The sequence below is a fragment of the Diabrotica virgifera genome, chromosome 10 (genome assembly GCF_917563875.1).
Source record: "Diabrotica virgifera virgifera chromosome 10, PGI_DIABVI_V3a".
Taxonomy (NCBI): domain Eukaryota; kingdom Metazoa; phylum Arthropoda; class Insecta; order Coleoptera; family Chrysomelidae; genus Diabrotica; species Diabrotica virgifera.
The window spans coordinates 129,776,103-129,795,509 of NC_065452.1; the positions used below are offsets into that span (position 1 = coordinate 129,776,103).

Below are 19,407 nucleotides of genomic sequence, written 5' to 3' on the forward strand. Positions count from 1 at the left end.
TGTATGTTATATGGTCAAAATGTTATTTCCTTCTTTAGGTTCATCATCAACCATCTAAATAGGTCAACGCAGATACATTTATTTCAAATCTTCACATTATTCAACGTCTCTGTACCATTCCTTCTTCACTAGCAACTTCCTAGCAACCTCACTCCATCTTCTGACAGAATCTTAAGGTCTTCTTCCACATCATCAATCTATCTTCTACGCAGTCGACCTCTACTTCTTCTGCTCTCTGAGTTTGAGAATGTCAATATCTTAGTGTAGTCATTATTTGACATCCTAGCAATGTGTCCAGCTCATCATAGTCTCTACACCTTAATATATGTCACAATATCTGGTCTCGTTCTGTTCATACTCTTCTTTGTTTCTCTATGTGCAAGTTGCTTCAAGAGTCGACTCGATTTAAGTTCTCTGTTTAACCCATCTTATTTTACTAATGCCATACTCTGTATTAGAGTACACAGACTCGTTTCATACAGGTTCTCTGAACCGCAAATTGGAATATTTTTCTAGAGGTGCCTTTTGGTATTGTCATACCTGGGTTAAACAGAGAACTTGAATCGAGTCGAAATGTATTTCACTTATTCCCCGTTAGAGGGCGTTCTAACCATACTGCGATATAAATAGTTTTAATTTATATCGAGGAACTACGGTCGTGTTGGTGTAAATTTGTCTTCCTTAGAGCCTCCTTGACGACAGGTAGATCTAGAAATAGTACTATCGGGAGATGGAGGGAGACAGATTTGAATCAAAACGAAACCGTAGGTTTTCTTGTTTTTTGATATGCTGCGTTATTATTATCAACCCGCTGAGCGTTTTTTTCTGCCTGCTTTTGCCCAATATTTCAACCAATTTCTGCAATACAATATCTTGTATTTTCATCCATAGCTGGTTAATATCTTCTTCTACGTTGTCCTATGTTCTATTTGCTCTATTACTCTCCGGATCGTTTAGTTTCTGAATATTTATTTTTCTTTCCTTTTTCTGATCTCTTTTTTATTGGATATTCTTTTTTTAAACCGTGACTTAACCAAATAGTGATCATCATCTATGTTTGCTCCTCTGAAAGACTTAATAGTCTAAGAGCTAGAGCCGAAAAATCATCGTCATAAGTAATATGGAGTTTGGCATGTGAAATGTGTCTATTGTATATTGATAATTATGACCCCTTTTAGGCTGACACCTCAGTGGATACAGGAAGTAGCGATAAGGGATGAAAGGGGAAAGTTAGTGTAGTCTTTAAAAGTTTTCACCTCCTATTTTGTTAAACCTACATCGATTTGCATGAAAATTGGTGACTAGTTAGAACATACCTCAGGAAATAAAAATGATTTGGTGCCAACTTGCACTTTTACCCTGGGGGTGGATACCACCCCTTCTCGGGGGTGAAAACGATCTTATTAAAAATAACCCCACAAATCGGTAGACGGACAAATTATAAGTAAAATTTGTTATATCATGTTATTAAAATAAATCAATACTTTTTGAGTTATTAAAGATCAAAGATTTGTCTGTTTAAGAGCACAAGATATGCGTGAAGTTACGGATGATAAAAAGAACATATTAATTAATTGTATGTTACTAAAATATTATTTTTATATTATTTCGATATTTTAAATTTAGCCAAAGTGTATTCGAATATGTCAAATGTACCCATTATTGGACACCCCCAGTTTCTGGACATATTCAGTTTATAATGAAAAAAAAAATCAATTAAATATCAAAATAATATAAAAATAATATTTTACTAACATACAATTAATTACCATGTTCTTTTTATCATCCGTAACTTCACGCATATGCTCTTAAATAGACAAATCTTTGATCTTTAATAACTTAAAAAAATATTGATTTATTTTAATAACATGATATAACAAACTTTACTTAAAATTTGTCCCTCTATCGATATGTGGGGTTATTTTTAATAAAATAGTTTTCACCCGCAGGAAGGGGTGGTATTCACCACCAGGGTAAAAGTGCAAGTGGCACCAAATCAGTTTTGTTTCTTGAGGTATGCTCTAACTAGTCACCAATTTTCATGCAAATCGATGGAGATGGAGGTTTAACAAAATAGGAAGTGAAAACCTTTAATGACTGCACTAACTTTCCCCTTTCATCCCTTATTGCTACTTCCTGTATCCACTGAGGTGTCAGCCTGAAAGAGGTCATAATTGTCAATATACAATGGACACATTTCACAGGAAAAACTCCATATTACTTATGACGATGATTTTTCGGCTCTAGCTCTCCGTCTATAATATCTAGAAGGTTGGAACAGTGTCTTGCATCAATAACTATATGATCTATTTGGTTAGTTTCATTATCAGGAGATCCCCAAGTACCCTCATGTATGTATCTGAGGGGAAATGGTGTACCAGTTATTACCACATTCTTGATCATAGCAAAGTTTATGAGTCTCAGTCCGTTGACTTTGAGTCTGACTGTTGGACCTCTTTACCGATGGTGGGAGAAATGATATTGTTTCTTTCGACTTTGGCATTTAAGTCTCCTGGGTGAAGTTTTAATATAATTTTTTGGGCACTTATCATATTCCCGATCCATTGTCTCATCAAGCATCTTGCTCATAGTTCAGCAATTTGAGATACCTACTCTTTCCTTTATACTTAGATGTTTTTTGTTCTTTTTTTTGTAGGTAATCGATCTGGGCTACAATAGAATAAGGAAAATAACAAGAAGTGACCTTAGCAAATTCAGTAGTCTAAAATTCTTGTACTTAGGAGACAATCTTATCTCTAAATTAGATAAAGACCTATTTGAGGACGCATATCGCTTAACAACTTTGGATTTGTCGTTAAATGCCATTGTTACCATACCTCCCAGCATCTTCCACCTGCCATATTTAAACTCGCTGTACCTAAAACAGAATTTAAATATAGATATAGTACAGGCTGTAGAGGATGCAAGTCCTGTTACCAGCCCTCTTATACAAATCGATATTAGCAAAACGACTGACATTGAAAATCCTACAAACTTTCCCAATTTTGGACTGATGCCATTATTGACAACGTTGAATGTTACTGGTAATTTTTATTTTAATGTGACACCTGGTTTATTTATGGGATTGTGCAATTTGCAGAAGTTGATCAACGATAATGTTACTGTTGCTTTTAATGATACCTGTGACTGTTGGAGATTGAATTACTGGCTTGAAACCAGAGGAATACAGTTTACTAGGTTTATTTGTCTTATAGCTGAGTCACGTAAGTATAAATATATTACTGTTTATTGTCGGAATATCGAATAGAATAAAATCACTACATTACCTTCATCATCATCATAACACCAGTTTTTCTTCTATTTTATTTGAAAATCTATTTCTGAGGCAGGGTCGCATTTAGGTCAATTGACTCCCTAGGCAATTAATTCTCTAGTAGCCGCCCTGCAAACATGTACCATTTTTGCGAAAAAAAAATTTCAAGCAGATTTTTTTTATTTAAATAAGAATACACTAAAAATGGATTTAAATTACGATGTTTATATACATACCTATTACAGAAAAAATTGTCATTCCAGTTTGATCACGTCAGAGATTTTTTTTAGATTTTTCTTTGGAAAAATGATCTATAATGTCGTCATAATTTATCGCCTTTGTTACGTCACTCACCATGGACAAAATCGACAAATTTTTAAGACGTTCTTGCGTCATACTTGATCGGAAGTTATTTATAATTCTAGGCCTGGATCCCGCGTATCAAAAAAAAGTTGATTAATAGCAAGCTGAAAATTTGTTAATAGCTTAAGGGTGTCTACTCGGACAAACTTTGATGTATGGGAACACTGGAACAGGGGAAGTTTTAATTTGGAACGTGTCATGCTGACAAGTTTATGATTGTGAAAACTAGCAGGTTTTTTAAGTTTATTCAATAGCAAACTTTATACAGAGTGTCCCAAAAGTAGTGGAACGGTCGAATATTTCGCGAACTAAACATCGGATAGAAAAACTGAAAAATACGTGTTCAATCATTTTCAAAAATCTATCCAATGACACCAAATACCAACCCCCACTACACCCCCTGGAGGTGGGATGGGGGGTAACTTTAAAATTTCAAATGGAAACCCCTAGTTTTTCTTGCAGATTTGGATTCTTTACGTAAAAGTAAGCAACTTTTATTAAAGACATTTTTTCGAACTGTGGATAGATGGCGCTATAATTGATAAAAACGATTTATCCTGATACCATAGGTAAATTATAGAAACGGTCTAATATCTCGAGAAATACACTTCCAAATGAGAAACCAAAAAAACGGTTTTTAATACTTTTCGAAAGCCTATCGAATAACACTAAACATGACCCTCCAACCCACCCCCTGGAGGTGGGGTGGGGGGTAACTTTAAAATTTTAAATAGCAACCCCACTTTTTATTACAGATTCGGATTCGTCATGAAAAATTAAGCAACATTTATTCGAAACATGTTTTAAAATTGTTGATAGATGGCGCTTTAATTGGAAAAATACGATTTATTAGCGCCATCTATCAGCAATTTTAAAAAATGCTTCGAATAAATGTTGCTTAATTTTTCATGAAGAATTCGAATCTGCAATAAAAAGTGGGGGTTGCTATTTAAGATTTTAAATTTACCCCCGACCCCGTCTCCAGGGGGTGGGTTGGAGGGTCATTTTTGGTGTTAGTCGATAGGTTTTCGAAAAATATTAAAAACCTGTTTTTTGATTTCTCATTTGGAAGTGTATTTCTCGAGATATCATACCGTTTCTATAATTTACCTATGGTATCAGGATAAATCGTTTTTTCCAATTATAGCGCCATCTATCCACAGTTCGAAAAAATGTCTTGAATAAAAGTTGCTTACTTTTACGTAAAGAATCCAAATTTGCAAGAAAAACTAGGGGTTTCTATTTGAGATTTTAAAGTTACCCCCCACCCCACCTCCAGGGGGTGTAGTGGGGGTTGTTGTTTGGTGTCATTGGATAGAATTTTGAAAATTATTGAAGACGTATTTTTCAGTTTTTCGATCCGATGTTTAGTTCGCGAAATATTCGACCGTTCCACTACTTTTGGGACACCCTATATAATACGCACACCCAAACTTATATGGAATCACCATGTATTTCAAAGTAATACTTATTTCTTTTGAAATAACTTGTTAGTGTTGCGAAGAATAAAGGTTTTTATTGAAAATAAAAAAAATATATAAGACAATCGGATAGTACAGCTCGGTACGGTATAGGTTATTTTCTTGAGTTGCAAATTGAACGAAAATAAATAAACTAACTTTTGCGTCCAAAAACGAAAATATGCCTCAGGTGGGGTTATCAAACTTACAACAAGGAAATATTATTGGTCTTGTGGAGAAAGTAATGTTCTCAGAGAGACATAGCTGTAGAGCTAGGCGTAATACAGGGCGTTCTGTCCAAAACCTATGCTAGGTAACAGAAACAAGGAAAGCTCAAAAAGAAAGCAAGGAAAAGTCGCCAAAAGTAATAACGGCTCTCTACGATCGTTTAATTGTTCAATCAGCTGGAAGACACCCAACCATTTCTCACCTGCAGCTCCAAAGGCAGCTTTGGGAAGCTACAGGTGTAACTGTTTCAGTTGAAACGATAGGAAGAAGAGTTCGCATCAAGAAGTATACAGCAGGAGACAGTGACGGGTTCCCGAGTTATCCAGGCAGCACAAGCATGATCACCTAAATTGGTGTCTTCACCACCAAAACTGGAACATTGGGAATTGACAAAATGTGCTATTTTCAAAAAGTCAGGATTTGTGTAAAATCAGATGACTCACGAAATCGTGTACTTAGAGGTCGAGGAAGACAAGCAAGAACGAAAACTGTCAGATCTGTTAACAAATATACAAGGGGAAGTGTAATGTTCTGGAGAGGAATTATGATCCGTAATAAAACTCCTTTAATTTTCATTCAATCAACTTTAACTGCTCACAGGTATGTTGATAACCTGTAGTCAGACTCTGGAGAGGTGCAACAGGAGAAAATTTAATTTTATTGCATGATAATGGACCTCTACATACCATTAGAGTGACTACAGACATCATTGAAGCAGAAAATAGCCCTTGTTTTTAGTGGCCTGTTTGCTCACCCGATCTCAATCCTATAGAGTATTTTTGAGATATGCTTAAAAGAAAAATTAGAGCTCGCCGGGATAATCTACAAAACACCGCACGGCTAGTACAAGCTGCTCTTAAAGGATGGAGCAACCTATCACAGCAAAATGTTGATAATTTGATTATGAGCGTGCCCACGCAAACTGAAGCTTGCATAAGGACTAGAGGTGATAACACTGACTACCACAAAATACAAAAAAAAATAAATAAAAACAATTTTAACATTATTCGTTTTACATTGAAATTTTGTATGCTATTGACTTTAAAACATATCTTATATAAGAATAGAAAATAAACAAGCCAACATCTCGATAGTAAATTGCTATGCACCCACGGAATCCTGGAAGAAACCTGTGAAAATATTCCGAGGAATGATATATTAATAATATTGGGTGACTTCAATGCAAAGATCGGAAATGAGGACTATAATAGTAATGTAGCGGGCAAAGAAACCATTCATGACACTACGAACGACAATGGAGGAAAAATCTGCAACCTAGCAGCAGCAACAAACACATATATAGTTAGTACTAGGCATAAACATAAAAACGAACACAAAATAACATGGATGATACCAGGAAGAATGGATGGAAACCAAATAGATCATATTCTAATTTCGAAAAAGTGGACACAAATAGTACAAGACGTAAGGTCATATAGAGGGGCAAATGCGGACACTGATCACATATTGTTGATAGCAAAACTTAAGATGAAAATAATCAAAGCAAATAATCATAAGGAAAGAAAAGGAGGAAATGGAATATAGCCAAACTGAAAACGCAAGAAAAAAAGCAACAATATACAGAACAACTGGAACAGAAACTGGGCAGGTACGAGAACATAGAAATAGAAGAGGAATGGAAAAACATTAAGAACAGCATAATAGAGACAGCAGAACAAATAATAGGATTCCAAAAAAACAAAGAATCGAAAGAATGGTTTGATGACGAATGTCACCAAAAAAGTCAATTGAAGCACCTCGCAGGAAACAAATGGCTACAGAGTGCCGAACAGGAACAATTGGACCAATATAGAAAAGAAAAACAAGAAGCATTGAAACTCTATAGAAGAAAGAAGAACACATGGATCATTGAACAAATGCAAGAATTAGAATCGAATAATAAAGACAACAAGAAATTGTTCGAATACATAAAACAACAATACAACACCAAAAAAACTGTCACAAAAATAAACAAAAAAGATTGGGAAAATCATTTCACGAACCTATACAAAAACAACAACAAGGCAGATTCAGAGGATGAGGATATAAGAGATAACAGAGATGAAAAGGAAGGTGCACCTACTTTTCAGGAATTCATGGAGGTACTAAAACAACTAAAAGTAAACAAAACGCCAGGGCCAGATGAAATCAACAACGAACTGATCATCAACGGAGGAGAGGAGCTCACGAAGCGAATGCACAAGTTAATGGTTACAATTTGGAAGGACGAAAGCATGCCCATAGAATGGAAAAATGGGCATATCGCACCAATCTTTAAGAAAGGAGATCCAACTAAGTGCTGCAACTACAGAGCAATTATGCTACTAAATACAACGTATAAGATATTGACCACAATTATAAGAAACCGACTAAATCAATACACAGAAAAAATTATAGGACCATACCAACAGGGCTTTAGAAAAGGAAGATCAACAATAGATGCAATACACGTCCTAACACAAACAATTGAAAAAAGCTATGAACATGACATAGAATTACACATACTATTCATCGATTTCCAACAGGCCTTCGACAGCATATACAGACAACAATTATTAAAAGAAATGAAAAAAATGGAGATACCGGCAAAATTAATAAGACTAACTAGAATGACAATGAAAGACTCAACAGCAAAAGTTAAAACAAATGAGGGAGATACAAACGACATCAAAATATAACTTGGGGTAAGACAAGGAGACAGTCTGTCAACGACACTATTCAATATCGCTCTAGAAGGAGTAATTAGGGACACAGGCCTGAAAAAGACAATTATTCAAAGCTCAATACAGATCATAGGATATGCGGATGACCTAGGACTGATAGCACGAGATAAAAAAGACTAGAAGAGGCACGTTTAAGCCTTGTAAGAGAAGCAAAGACGAGAGGATTAATAATCAATCAGAATAAAACAAAATACCTTATAAGCACAAGAGACAACGTAAACAGAATAACAGAAATAAAGATAGGTGAAAATACATTCCAGAGAGTAGATTGCTTCAAATACCTGGGGGTGATGGTGGACGGCAAAAACGGAAGGAGTATAGAGATAAACGAAAGAATTAAAGCAGGTAATAGAGTATATTGGAAATACCACCGACTACTCAAGGACAAAAACCTGAGCAAAAAAACAAAATCAAAAATATATACAGCAGTAATTAGACCAGTGATAGCCTATGGAGCAGAAGTAATGTGCCTTACGAAAAAGACGAAGAAAAATTAAGAATAATTGAGAGAAAAATTTTGAGAAGAATACATGGCCCAGTGATGACAGAAAAGGGGGATATAGAAGGCTGATGAACCATGAAATAATAAAAATAATAAAACATTGAGATCTATTCTATCTAAAACTAAACCTAACAGTGAACAAGAAAGAACAAAGAATTGTATTTATAAAATACCTTGTGAATGCGAACAATTTTATATAGGTGAAACGTCAAGACCATTAGACGTTAGAGTAAATGAACATGAGTCTTATATAAAAAATAGAGAATTTGATAGATCTCAAATATGTCAACACGCATGGGATAATGAACATAGAGTTCAGTGGAGAGATTCAAGTATAGTCCTAAAAGAAGCAGATAGTAAAAAGAGAAAAATCAAAGAAGCGGCTCTAATTATGCTAAATGAAACCAATTGTGTCGCAAATTCCTCGGTAGAATGCAGTAGGATGTGGTTACCCATATTAAAGGAGGAAGTCAATAGAAAGAAAATACCACAATTAGTAAATCAGTAACATATCGAGTTAGTACATATTTAGTATTTTAGTATTATTTAAAATTTAAAATATCAACTCAGAATTTGGTATTAGTTTTGAGAGTAAACTAAATGTAAACCCAAATACTTACGATGTCGGGATAGTATCACGAGGTTTTTCCTGGTTTTCCCTCGTGATTTACTATGGAATCTCTAACGCGAGAATTTCAGTGCCACCGTTGCATTTGGTTGTCATTTTAAAGACAGATCACATGCTATGATTTTTTGTGGCGGATATTCTTGAGTTTGGATTGATTTCATGTAATCGAATGAACTATCTTTTAGTAAAGTCGTCCCAGGAACGCAACTCTTCAATATTGGCAATATCATTTTAAAGTCGTCTACTTTAAAATGTATAATACGTGTCTGAATTGCCGATATAAATGAGTCAGATTAAATAAATTATTAGAAGAATTTTTTACTAAGCAACAACATTTTTGTTTATTTAGTATTATTTTGTATTTTGACAACGACACCCGACTTGGGCGTCGAAACGTTAATAAAATCATTTTTAGGTAAAATTGTGGCTTATTTCCCATTTGAATATACTTGATGAAATAATAAATATAACTGAAGGAGAAGATATAGTAAAATTCATTAAAGCACAAAGACTCAGATGGTTTGGACACACACAAAGAAGAGGGGTAGAAGAACTGATCAGGAAGATAGTGAACTGGAGACCAGTAACAAATAGACCAAGAGGAAGACCAAAAATAAGATGGGAAGATCAACTGCTAGACGATATATCAAAGATGGAAATTGCAAACTGGAGAGAAAAGATTCAGGACCGGAGTGAGTGGAAGAAGATAGTAGAGAAGGCAAAAAAACATCACAGCCTATGAACGATGACCTAAAGGAAACCGCTGACTAATCCACCACGTGAAATGGATTAAAAGAGCTCATAGTATTTGAGCGACCTATACTCTAACAAGAGTGAACGGTCCATATAATAATTGACTTTAAAACAACTACTTTCAATTTGTTTGTTAAATACTTTATTGTTTTATTTAATTGTTATGTATTTGTTATTAAATTGCTTTAAAATAAGTACTGTTTGACTTCGTGTCTTCGTTTTTTTAAATTCGCGCGAAATAGTAATAAATATCAGATGATTCCATATAAGTTTGGGTGTGTGTATAGGAAAAAATGGTTGTCTGACAAATATGTTAAGCATTTTGATAAGTCCGACACGTAGAACATGTCAAATGACAGGAATTTTGTTGGTGGTAAATAGAAGTCTGATTTTTGCATGAGAGTTTAATGAAGCGGTATCAAATCAATTGGAATTTCTGTCCGACAAAATACATGGGAAGTTTTCGTCTGGCGTTCAAAACCTGTAACCTGTACCAAAATTAAAAGTTCCCCTGTTCCAGTGTTCCCATACATCAAAGTTTGTCCGACTAGACACCGTTAAGCTATTAACAAAGTTTCAACTTGATATTAATAAACTTTTTCTGGTACGTCATTTCCAGGCCTATTCTTGACATTTTCGAAAATGACCTTTCAGCGGACACGTTGGCAACTGGGGTGCACAAATAAATGCGCAGAGCAATGTCAAAATTAAGGAAAATATCTTTCAATCCACTCTTATTTAAATATTTAGATAATATGTCAATATTGGTGATTACAGTGTGGCATCCAAATGACCCTTTAAGTGAATGCATTCACGTATGAATGATGTATCTAGGTTCTAGGTCGTCTTTCTAAATTTATATCAAATTTTCAGCTCCTTTAATAATTTCTTCATTGTTTAATTTTGGCAAATCTGTTATAATAGGGAAACTTGATAAATAAGTCGATCAGATTCCAGACTTCTATTTACGAGTACGTCTCTTATCAGAGTGTCGATTGTAATATAGAATGTGCGGATTTTCATCTCATTACTAGCTGAAAAGTTTAGTTCATCATCGGCCCCCCGTCAAATTGAATTTTTCTTTTTCTCTTTCTTATTTCTTTATGTTTTATTTGGGCACAATTTTTTGTCTTCCTCTTCATAAATGGCAAAATTACGTTTGATTGAGGTAAAGTAATTTGAAAGAGCTTCATACTCTTTAAGGACAGAACCCCGATTCATTGCAGGACTCTGGACATACTTATTGGATAGGTTCACTCTTTCTAAAATATTTTGCCAAATGACAGTCACTAAAGCCATATCAAAAGTGTCCAAAAAGCATGCAAAAAGCGCATTTTTTATTTCGCTGAAGCCAGTGTATAACACTTTAGTTGCTTCCGCCCTTGCGGACCACCTAGTTTCACTAAGAGATTTGACAACAGGTGATTTTAAGTTGTCAGTCAAAATTTTACATTTGTGGAAGCCGAGCAAAATGTATATAATTCTTGTAAAAAAATGAAAACGGAAGTGGCGTCCAGACAGGATTCTGCTGCTAAATATACTACCAAATTGAGAGAATGTCCAGAGCAAAGTATGTACTCAGCAAGTTTATTGTGATTTTTTATTCTGACCTACAGTCCTGAATATTTGTCAGACATATTGGATGCGTTATCATATGACTGGCCGCGACAATCACTGAAATCAATGGTTTATTACTCTGAAGTCAAAATCACTTTCGATTCCAAAGCAGCAAATTTGTGACCTTTGGCATCAAAAATAAATTTATATCTACAATGGTACTTCCAAGTTTCAGTATAAATCGAACCAAATAAAGTCTTTAGTTTCTGTCTAATGTGCAAAATACATTTACATTGAAGTGTTCAATGGCCCGCCGCCTTTGCAGTACTGCCGGCGACCCATTAATCCCTAAATTTACTACTTCCGTCTTTTTTGAATGAATAGTGTTAAGAGAATGAAATTTGTTTTCTAGAAATTAATGCCCAATTCTATTCCATTGATGGATGTACTTAAATGTTATTCGATTTTAATTTTTATATACAAATATTTTTTTGTACAGCATTTTTACCGCCCCCTTATAATTTTCCGCCCTAGGCAACTGCCTATATTGCCTAATGGATAAAGCGGACCTGCTCTGAGGGATCTATTGAACATTGACCTCTCCATTGCTATCTGTGCCATTTGTATTTTATTGATTACTTTTCTGGTAAGGGTAAATGTTTCTGCTTCATACGTTAGAACTGGGATATACCGGGTGTCCCAATAAGAATGGCTCTCGGCCATATCTCAGGAACCGTTTATAGTAGAGCTTTGAAATAAACAATTTTATAACAAAAGTTGCCTCAGGAAAAGCCTGGAAATTATTTTCATAATTGTGGGACCACCGCTAGAGGGCGTAATTGAATATCAAAAATTAAAAAATCTAAATTTTACAAAATTTTCCTAATGAAGGGGCACTGGAAATTCGATCGTCGTATTCTTCATAAAATTCTACGCATATTTGATTTGACAAGTTTAGGTCTACCTTTGGAAATAAGAGGTGGGGGTGAGTGGGAACCTTGTTATGAAAAACTGGCTGTGAGTCCGGTTCTGCTTAATCAAATTTTGCAAACTTGGTCTTGTTGAAGACAGATCTTTTTCGTCAATGTAAAAGTTATGATTTCCAACCAACTTACTGAGTAATATGCCAGCTAGAAGGCGTTATATAATTTTTTTCAGAAATCTAGTGTTCCTTGGAAAATATTAAATACAAACATGCATTTTTAATACCATCTTACAAAATTAGACAAAATTAGCAACAGAATAGCGAAAACCGCATGTTAATACCTTTTTTCTATCTCGAGATATCTTACAAAACGTGTAAATTTAAAAACATAACTGTTACTGTCACCGGTAAACGAAATTAATTAAAAGTAGTATGCTATGGAAACAACAAAGAAACATTTTCCAGCTGTCAACGTATATTAGGTCTTTTCAACGCTTCTCATTTGTTTCGAGCCTCGTTCATATCTCGTATATTAATATTATACACGGATTATACGGCATATGACAGAGGCTCGAAACAAATGAGAAGCGTTGAAAAGCCCTATTACAAAGAAATAAAAACAACTATTTAGTGATGACATAAACGTTCAAATTTTTGCCCATCATTTTCGTTGCAAACACTTACTCTTTCAAGAGTAGATTGAACAGCAGTCTCAATTTCTGCTTTCGATATGCTTTGAATCGCGTTTAGTATTCTCTGGATAATGTATCCTAGAGTAGTGTATGATGGGCAACAATTTGAATATTTAGGTCGTCACTAAGTAATTCTTTTTGTTCTGTGTTATATTTAATTTTAATAGTATTGTCTCTCTTTATATTGTTGTTTTAATTAATTATATTTTTATACGTTGACATCTGGAAAATGTTATTTTGTTTTTTTCCACAGCACACTACTTTTCATTAACTTAGCTTACCGGTGATAGTAACAGTTATGTATAAAATTTACACGTTTCTCGAGATATCTTGAGATAGAAAAAAGGTATCGACATGCGGTTTTCGCTATTCTATTGCTAATTTAATCTAATTTTATAAAGTATGATTAAAAATGCATACTTGTATTTAATATTTTCCAAAGAAAACTAGATTTCTGAAAAAAATTAAATAACGCCTCCCAGCTGGCTTATTACTTATTAGGATGGTTCAAAATTATCACGCTTACATTGAAGAAAACGATTTGTCTTCAACAAGACCCAGTTTTCAAAATTTGATTTAGCAGAACCGGACTTACAGCCATTTTTTCATAACAAGGTTCCCACTCACCCCCACCTCTTATTTGCAAAGATAGAGTTAAACTTGTTAAATTAAATATGCGCAGAATTTGATGAAGATTACAATCATCGGATTTCCAGTGCCCCTTCATTAGGAAAATTTTGTAAAATTTTGATTTTTTTATTTTTGATATTCAATTACGCCCTCTAGCGGTGGACCCACAATTATGAAAATAATTTCCAGGCTTTCCTGAGGCAACTTTTGTTATAAAATTTTTTATTTCAAAGCTCTACTATAAACGGTTCCTGAGATATGGCCGAGAGCCATTCTTATTGGGACACCCGGTACATTGATCAAAGGCCTACATTTTCAAGCACATGGGAATATCTGCTCATGTTAGTCCTTTCTCCTGTTTAACTGTGTTGTTTGATTGTCTCTTCCTAATTTAATCTCGATTGATTTACCTTCACAATGTTTTTAATCGGATTACCATAGGTTTGTTCCAACACAGCGAGAACCGTCATGTAACGATCACGTTACTATAAAACAATACGTTCTATGCGTTCTGTGTCTGTATATCGTGCGTTCCATGGGGTATTTTGTTTACTGCGCAGGACGGTGATCGTTACATGAACGTTTTTTCGTTGTGTTGGAACAAACCTAATATAATGCGATATAAGGTTACAACATGTCTCATGTTCAGTGTTCTCATCTCTTTTGCTGGATAATGCTAGATGCTGGTTATTCGTCTTTCTTTATTTTGGGTTGCTTAAGTTTGTATGTCCATCTGGTTGGTGATTGCTCCCTACTTCTCGTTTCTTTCTATTTCCCTGTGACTTTAGCCTCTCCAGATTTTCTAATGTATGCCTACGCAGAAATGCACGACATCTTCGAACTGGCCTATCTAATTCAACCAGAAGAATATCCACCAGAAGAACATCCATCATTTTTCCTATTCCGACCAGAAGAATATCAATATATCCTTTGGTTGGAGATATTAAATGGAATGTCTTTATTAAGATATTCGAAAGTTTTAGTGTTATTTTTGGAGTTGCTGATGGTTTTCTCGTGTTTTGGCTGATGCTGTGGCAGCAAGAGGTCTGAGTTTTGGTTTTGCTGACTTTTCAAGGTTTTTTAGTATTATCCTGGTAAGTCTACATCTACATCCTTGCCTTTCTTCACATCTTTTCATGGTTTGCGTATGGGAGTGACATTTAGCAATTTCCGCGATTGTTGTTGTTGACCAACCAAAAAGATCACCAAGTCATAAGACTCTTAGGCTTGCCAGCTTACTAGCTAATTGGTAATAATATAATAATAATATCTTTATTTCCAAATAGGTAACCTAATATACAATTTGTTTTAACTTAAATACATTTCTTTCGTTTATATGTAAAAAAATGTATTTAAGTTATGTAAGTTAAAAAAGTTAAAAAAAAAATGTATATTAGGTTACCTATTTGAAAATAAAGATATTATTAAAAATCCACAAGGAAAAAGTTTTCCTGTAGTTGGCTGTATACCATGTGATACAAAAAACAATAAATCCTGTATAAAAGGTATATTTAAAAACCCTCAAAAGGGCCACATCAAATTCACATAACTAGTTTTCGACTGGTTTACCAGTCATCATCAGTGCTTACCTAAAATGAATATAACCTGATAAAAAGGCAAAGATGTTGAAATTTTGACTAGGGTTAAAAAAATTATTAGGTTATACTCACGTGCAATGTACATGCTAGTCACCAAGATGGTATTATACAAAAATATGTGGGTCAAAGCCCAGTGAAAGTAGTCCGTCAAGGAAACATAGGTATAAAATGCTACCTTAAGCCTGGATGTTTAAAATACGAGATATTATATAATTTGCCCGAGGTAACATCTGAGATCTGGATATGACTTGTTCACATGTTGGAAGTGAGACGGCAAGTAAAAATGAAATTGTTGGGAACCTCGGAACGATGACAAGACAAACGACAGTTCCACAGGTAGTTTAAAATAACCTGTCATATTTAAGAGTAAGGTATACAGATTGTTGAAATTAGAAATGATGTAACAACACACCCAATGTGAAAATTATCATTTAAAATTCATTAAACTAGTTGTTGTAGTAAAATGGATTCTCGTATACTGTAAGTGGGACTAGTTAGGCAAACCACATTACACAGGAGTTAAGTGTTCGACAACAAATACCGTAATAAAATCTTATTATCAAGAGATCGAAGATTTAAAAAAGCAATTTTGTGGTGATTTAGAGTTATCGAATTTATTTAATTTATTAGTAGCTGTTGGAATTTGTGTTAAGTGTGTAAAAAATCACAATGGGGGTGTCTGAGATGTAAAAATGTCTTAAATAATCTAGGGGATGTATCATTATGAAAGCACAAACTCAGACTGAGGCGACTATTTCTTAAAGGCAATGCAGGCTGCCCGGATCTCTAAGGGTCCAAAAACCAAAACCGTAATATGATGATGACAGTAGGGACTGGGTGGGGGGGGGGGGGGTTATGAGATGTCTGTGAGGGAATTAGTGAAAGGAACAAGAACGAGACCCAGAAAGAAAAAATTAAACTGTTGATTTGGTTTTGCTAGAGATGAGTATTATATGTTGGTGATGACAGATGGAGTAGGTATGGTGATAATAGTCATATGTAGAAATATAGTGGTGGGTTGTATGCAGATGAAAATTTGTTTAAAATGGATGTTTGCAGATGATGATATCAGTAATTTATATGTATGTTATGAATAGATAAAATTGTTGAGATGGCTGAAGATGACAAAAGGATAATTGTGACTAGTAACAGATGAAATATTAAAAGTGTGACTGAGAATGAAGCAGTTGAAGTGAGGTGAAAAGAAATATTGTAAATGTATTAAGAAAAAAGTTGTCGATGGAGTGGTTGGAAGTCCCGATTGAACGAAACATGACGGTTGACACAATTCGGACTTTTTTGTTTTTCTTTGATTATTTCTAGGTCCTCGTACAAGTCTAATTTTAAGAAGTCTTTCTGTGGGATGTTGTGAAGTAGAGCAACATCATCTGGTATATGCAACGTATGGTTCTTTTGTTTAAGATGTTGTGAAAAGGTAGAAGTGTTCTCTCTTTTGGTGTGTTCAAGAGAGCGAGAAGCCAGTGATCTACAAGTTCTTCCTATGTAAGTAGCATCACAGTCAGAACATTGTAGTCTATAAACACCACTACGATTCATGTAATAATTGATGCTATCTTTGGAATTAGATAGAGATTGTCCTAAGTTGTTGGATACTTTAAAGGAAATTTGGATGTTGTCTACTGATCTTTTGATAATGTTCGAAATATCCCCAGATAGCCTATCTTGGTGAAAGGGTATGGAAGCATAAGTAGGTTTGGGGTTTGGTTGTCGAATCCCTAGGGAACGCAGCATGTCGTAAGACTTTAAGCTGTCTTTTATGAATGAGTTTGTCTATGATGTGTGGATCGTAACCATTATTAAAAGCTATTTGACGAAGTATGTTTAATTCTTTATTGTAATTAGATTGTGACAGGGGAATGGTTTCAAGGCGGTGTATGTAACTGTGAAAGGCGGCAAGTTTGTGCGACATAGGGTGGTTAGAAGATAGAGGTATGACATGGTCAGTCTGTGTCGGCTTCCTAAAGATACTGAAATCGAAGAGGTCATTTAATCTGGTAATAGTGAGGTCAAGAAAGTTAATTGATTGGGATGACTCTAATTCCATGGTGAATTTAATATTGGGATGGATTTGATTAATTTTAAAGATATTAAAGATATTAAAGATATTATTATTATTGGTCAGCAATGCGGGTGCCTTTATTTCCATTGTATCCTTTAACCCACCTCAGGATGATGTTACTACTATCCGAAGCTTGAGTGACTTATGGCACTCCATTACTAACCCTGATGTTACACGTAGTCTATTTAAGTTTATTAGCGCTTGTCTACTAATCCAGAAGAATATCCTTTGGTTGAAGATAGTAAATGGAATGTTTAGATATTCCAAAGTTGTAGGATTATTTTTTAAGTTGGTGATGTTAGGGTTTTCGCTTGGTTTGGCTGATGCTGTCTCAGCAAGAGTTTTGGTTTTGGGGGTTGATTGGGAGGTTTTTGATGCTTACGTTTATGGCTTTGAAACCGTGGGGGTTTTCAGAGTAGTAAAGTCATGATATTGGACTTGGTAGGGGTTTTCAGAGGAAGAAAGTCATGATATTAATTTAGGACTGGATGATTGGGATCACGGATCAATATTGGGGTTTTCTACGATTTGGGGATGTAATTCTTCATTCGTTGGATGTGATAGTTCTTCAATCACTTTCAGTGTCTTGTAAGGTTTTGAAACCAGGATTACGAAAGTCTCTCATGCCCCTATCACAAATGTAACTCAGTAAACATAATAGACTAAGAGCCGCTATAGGTGAAATTTCTTAATCATTTTAGGCACGATGGGACCCTATAACTTAATTAGTAGGACCTAAAAGAAAACGTTTGAACACTGTGCCGTCAATTTTCAGTGGCACATGCGTCGACAGTGGCGCTTCAAACTTTCCACTTACGGACGGGATAAATAAATTAAAAGTTACCATCCCTTACTAACAGAATTAATTTTTTTTTATTTTTTTAAGTTCTATGTGATTAATACATAGGATTCAGCGTAATTTTAACCCACCACCCCCTTCCCCCTGCCCCCAACATCAAAAAATTCATTTTTCGTTTTTATTTTTTTTAGTGGGATGCAATCAATTTTAATATTTACAAAAATTCACAGGCATAGCTGAGGCTTTTATAAAACATGACTATTTATTATAGACCCATAGGTAGAGTTTACATAACCTCAAAAAATTAAAAGGAATTTTTTTTTTCAAAAAAGCGTATAATTTTTTTTGAGGAGTAGCTGCAGGTCTAATTTTTTCTTAATCTTGTGTGTTTTGTCAAACACTATATTTTAATTTTTTTTCAGATTTTTCCGTAAGGCTCCCCACCTTCAAAAATCCGAAAAACTGTTTTTTGGGGGGTTTTGGGGGATTTTCCCTATTTTATAGACTTCATAATATATCAAATCAATTTTGTTTTTATAGGTTATATGTAACTTGAAGTAACTGAGTCCTTTAGAATATTTAAAAATCAGAAAAACACGTTCAAACCCCCCAAAACCCCCTTAAAAAACAGTTTTTTGGATTTTTGAAGGTGACCAGCGTTACAGAAAAATCTGAAAAATATTAGAAATATAGTGTTTGATAAAATACACAAGACTAAGAAAAAATTAGATCTGCAGCTATCCCCAAAAAAAAGTTATATACTTTTTTCCAAAAAAAAAAATTTTTTAATTTTTTGAGGTTATGTACACTCAACCTACCGATCTATAAAAAATAGACGTGTTTTATAAAAGCCTTAACTATACGTGTGAGTTTTTTGAAATTTTAAAATTGATTGCATTCCACCAAAAAAAATATAATCGAAAAATAAAGTTTTTGATGGTGGGGGCAGGGAGAAGGGGGTGGTGGGTTAAAATTACGATGACTCTTATGTCTTAATTACATAGAACTTAAAAAAATGAAAAAAATTAAATTCTGGTAATGAGGGAGGGTATTTTTTAATTTATGTATCCCGTCCATAAGTAGAAAGTTTGATGCGCCACTGTAGACGCATGTGCCACTGAAAAGTGACGGCACATTGCTCAAACGTTTTCTTTTAGGTTCTACTATTTAAGTTATAGGGTCTCGTCGTGCCTAA

The 19,407-nt window shown here is 34.5% G+C and overlaps 1 protein-coding gene across 3 annotated transcripts in view; it reads left to right on the forward strand.

Moving 5' to 3' along the window:
- LOC126893450 (leucine-rich repeats and immunoglobulin-like domains protein 2) overlaps positions 1-19,407 on the forward strand; it is a 143,846-nt gene that overhangs the window by 53,900 nt on the left and 70,539 nt on the right. For all 3 annotated transcript variants that reach the window (XM_050663657.1, XM_050663656.1, XM_050663658.1), the window contains exon 3: positions 2,657-3,224. In XM_050663657.1, coding sequence (XP_050519614.1) covers positions 2,657-3,224 — 568 coding nt within the window. The remainder of the gene's footprint in view (positions 1-2,656; positions 3,225-19,407) is intronic.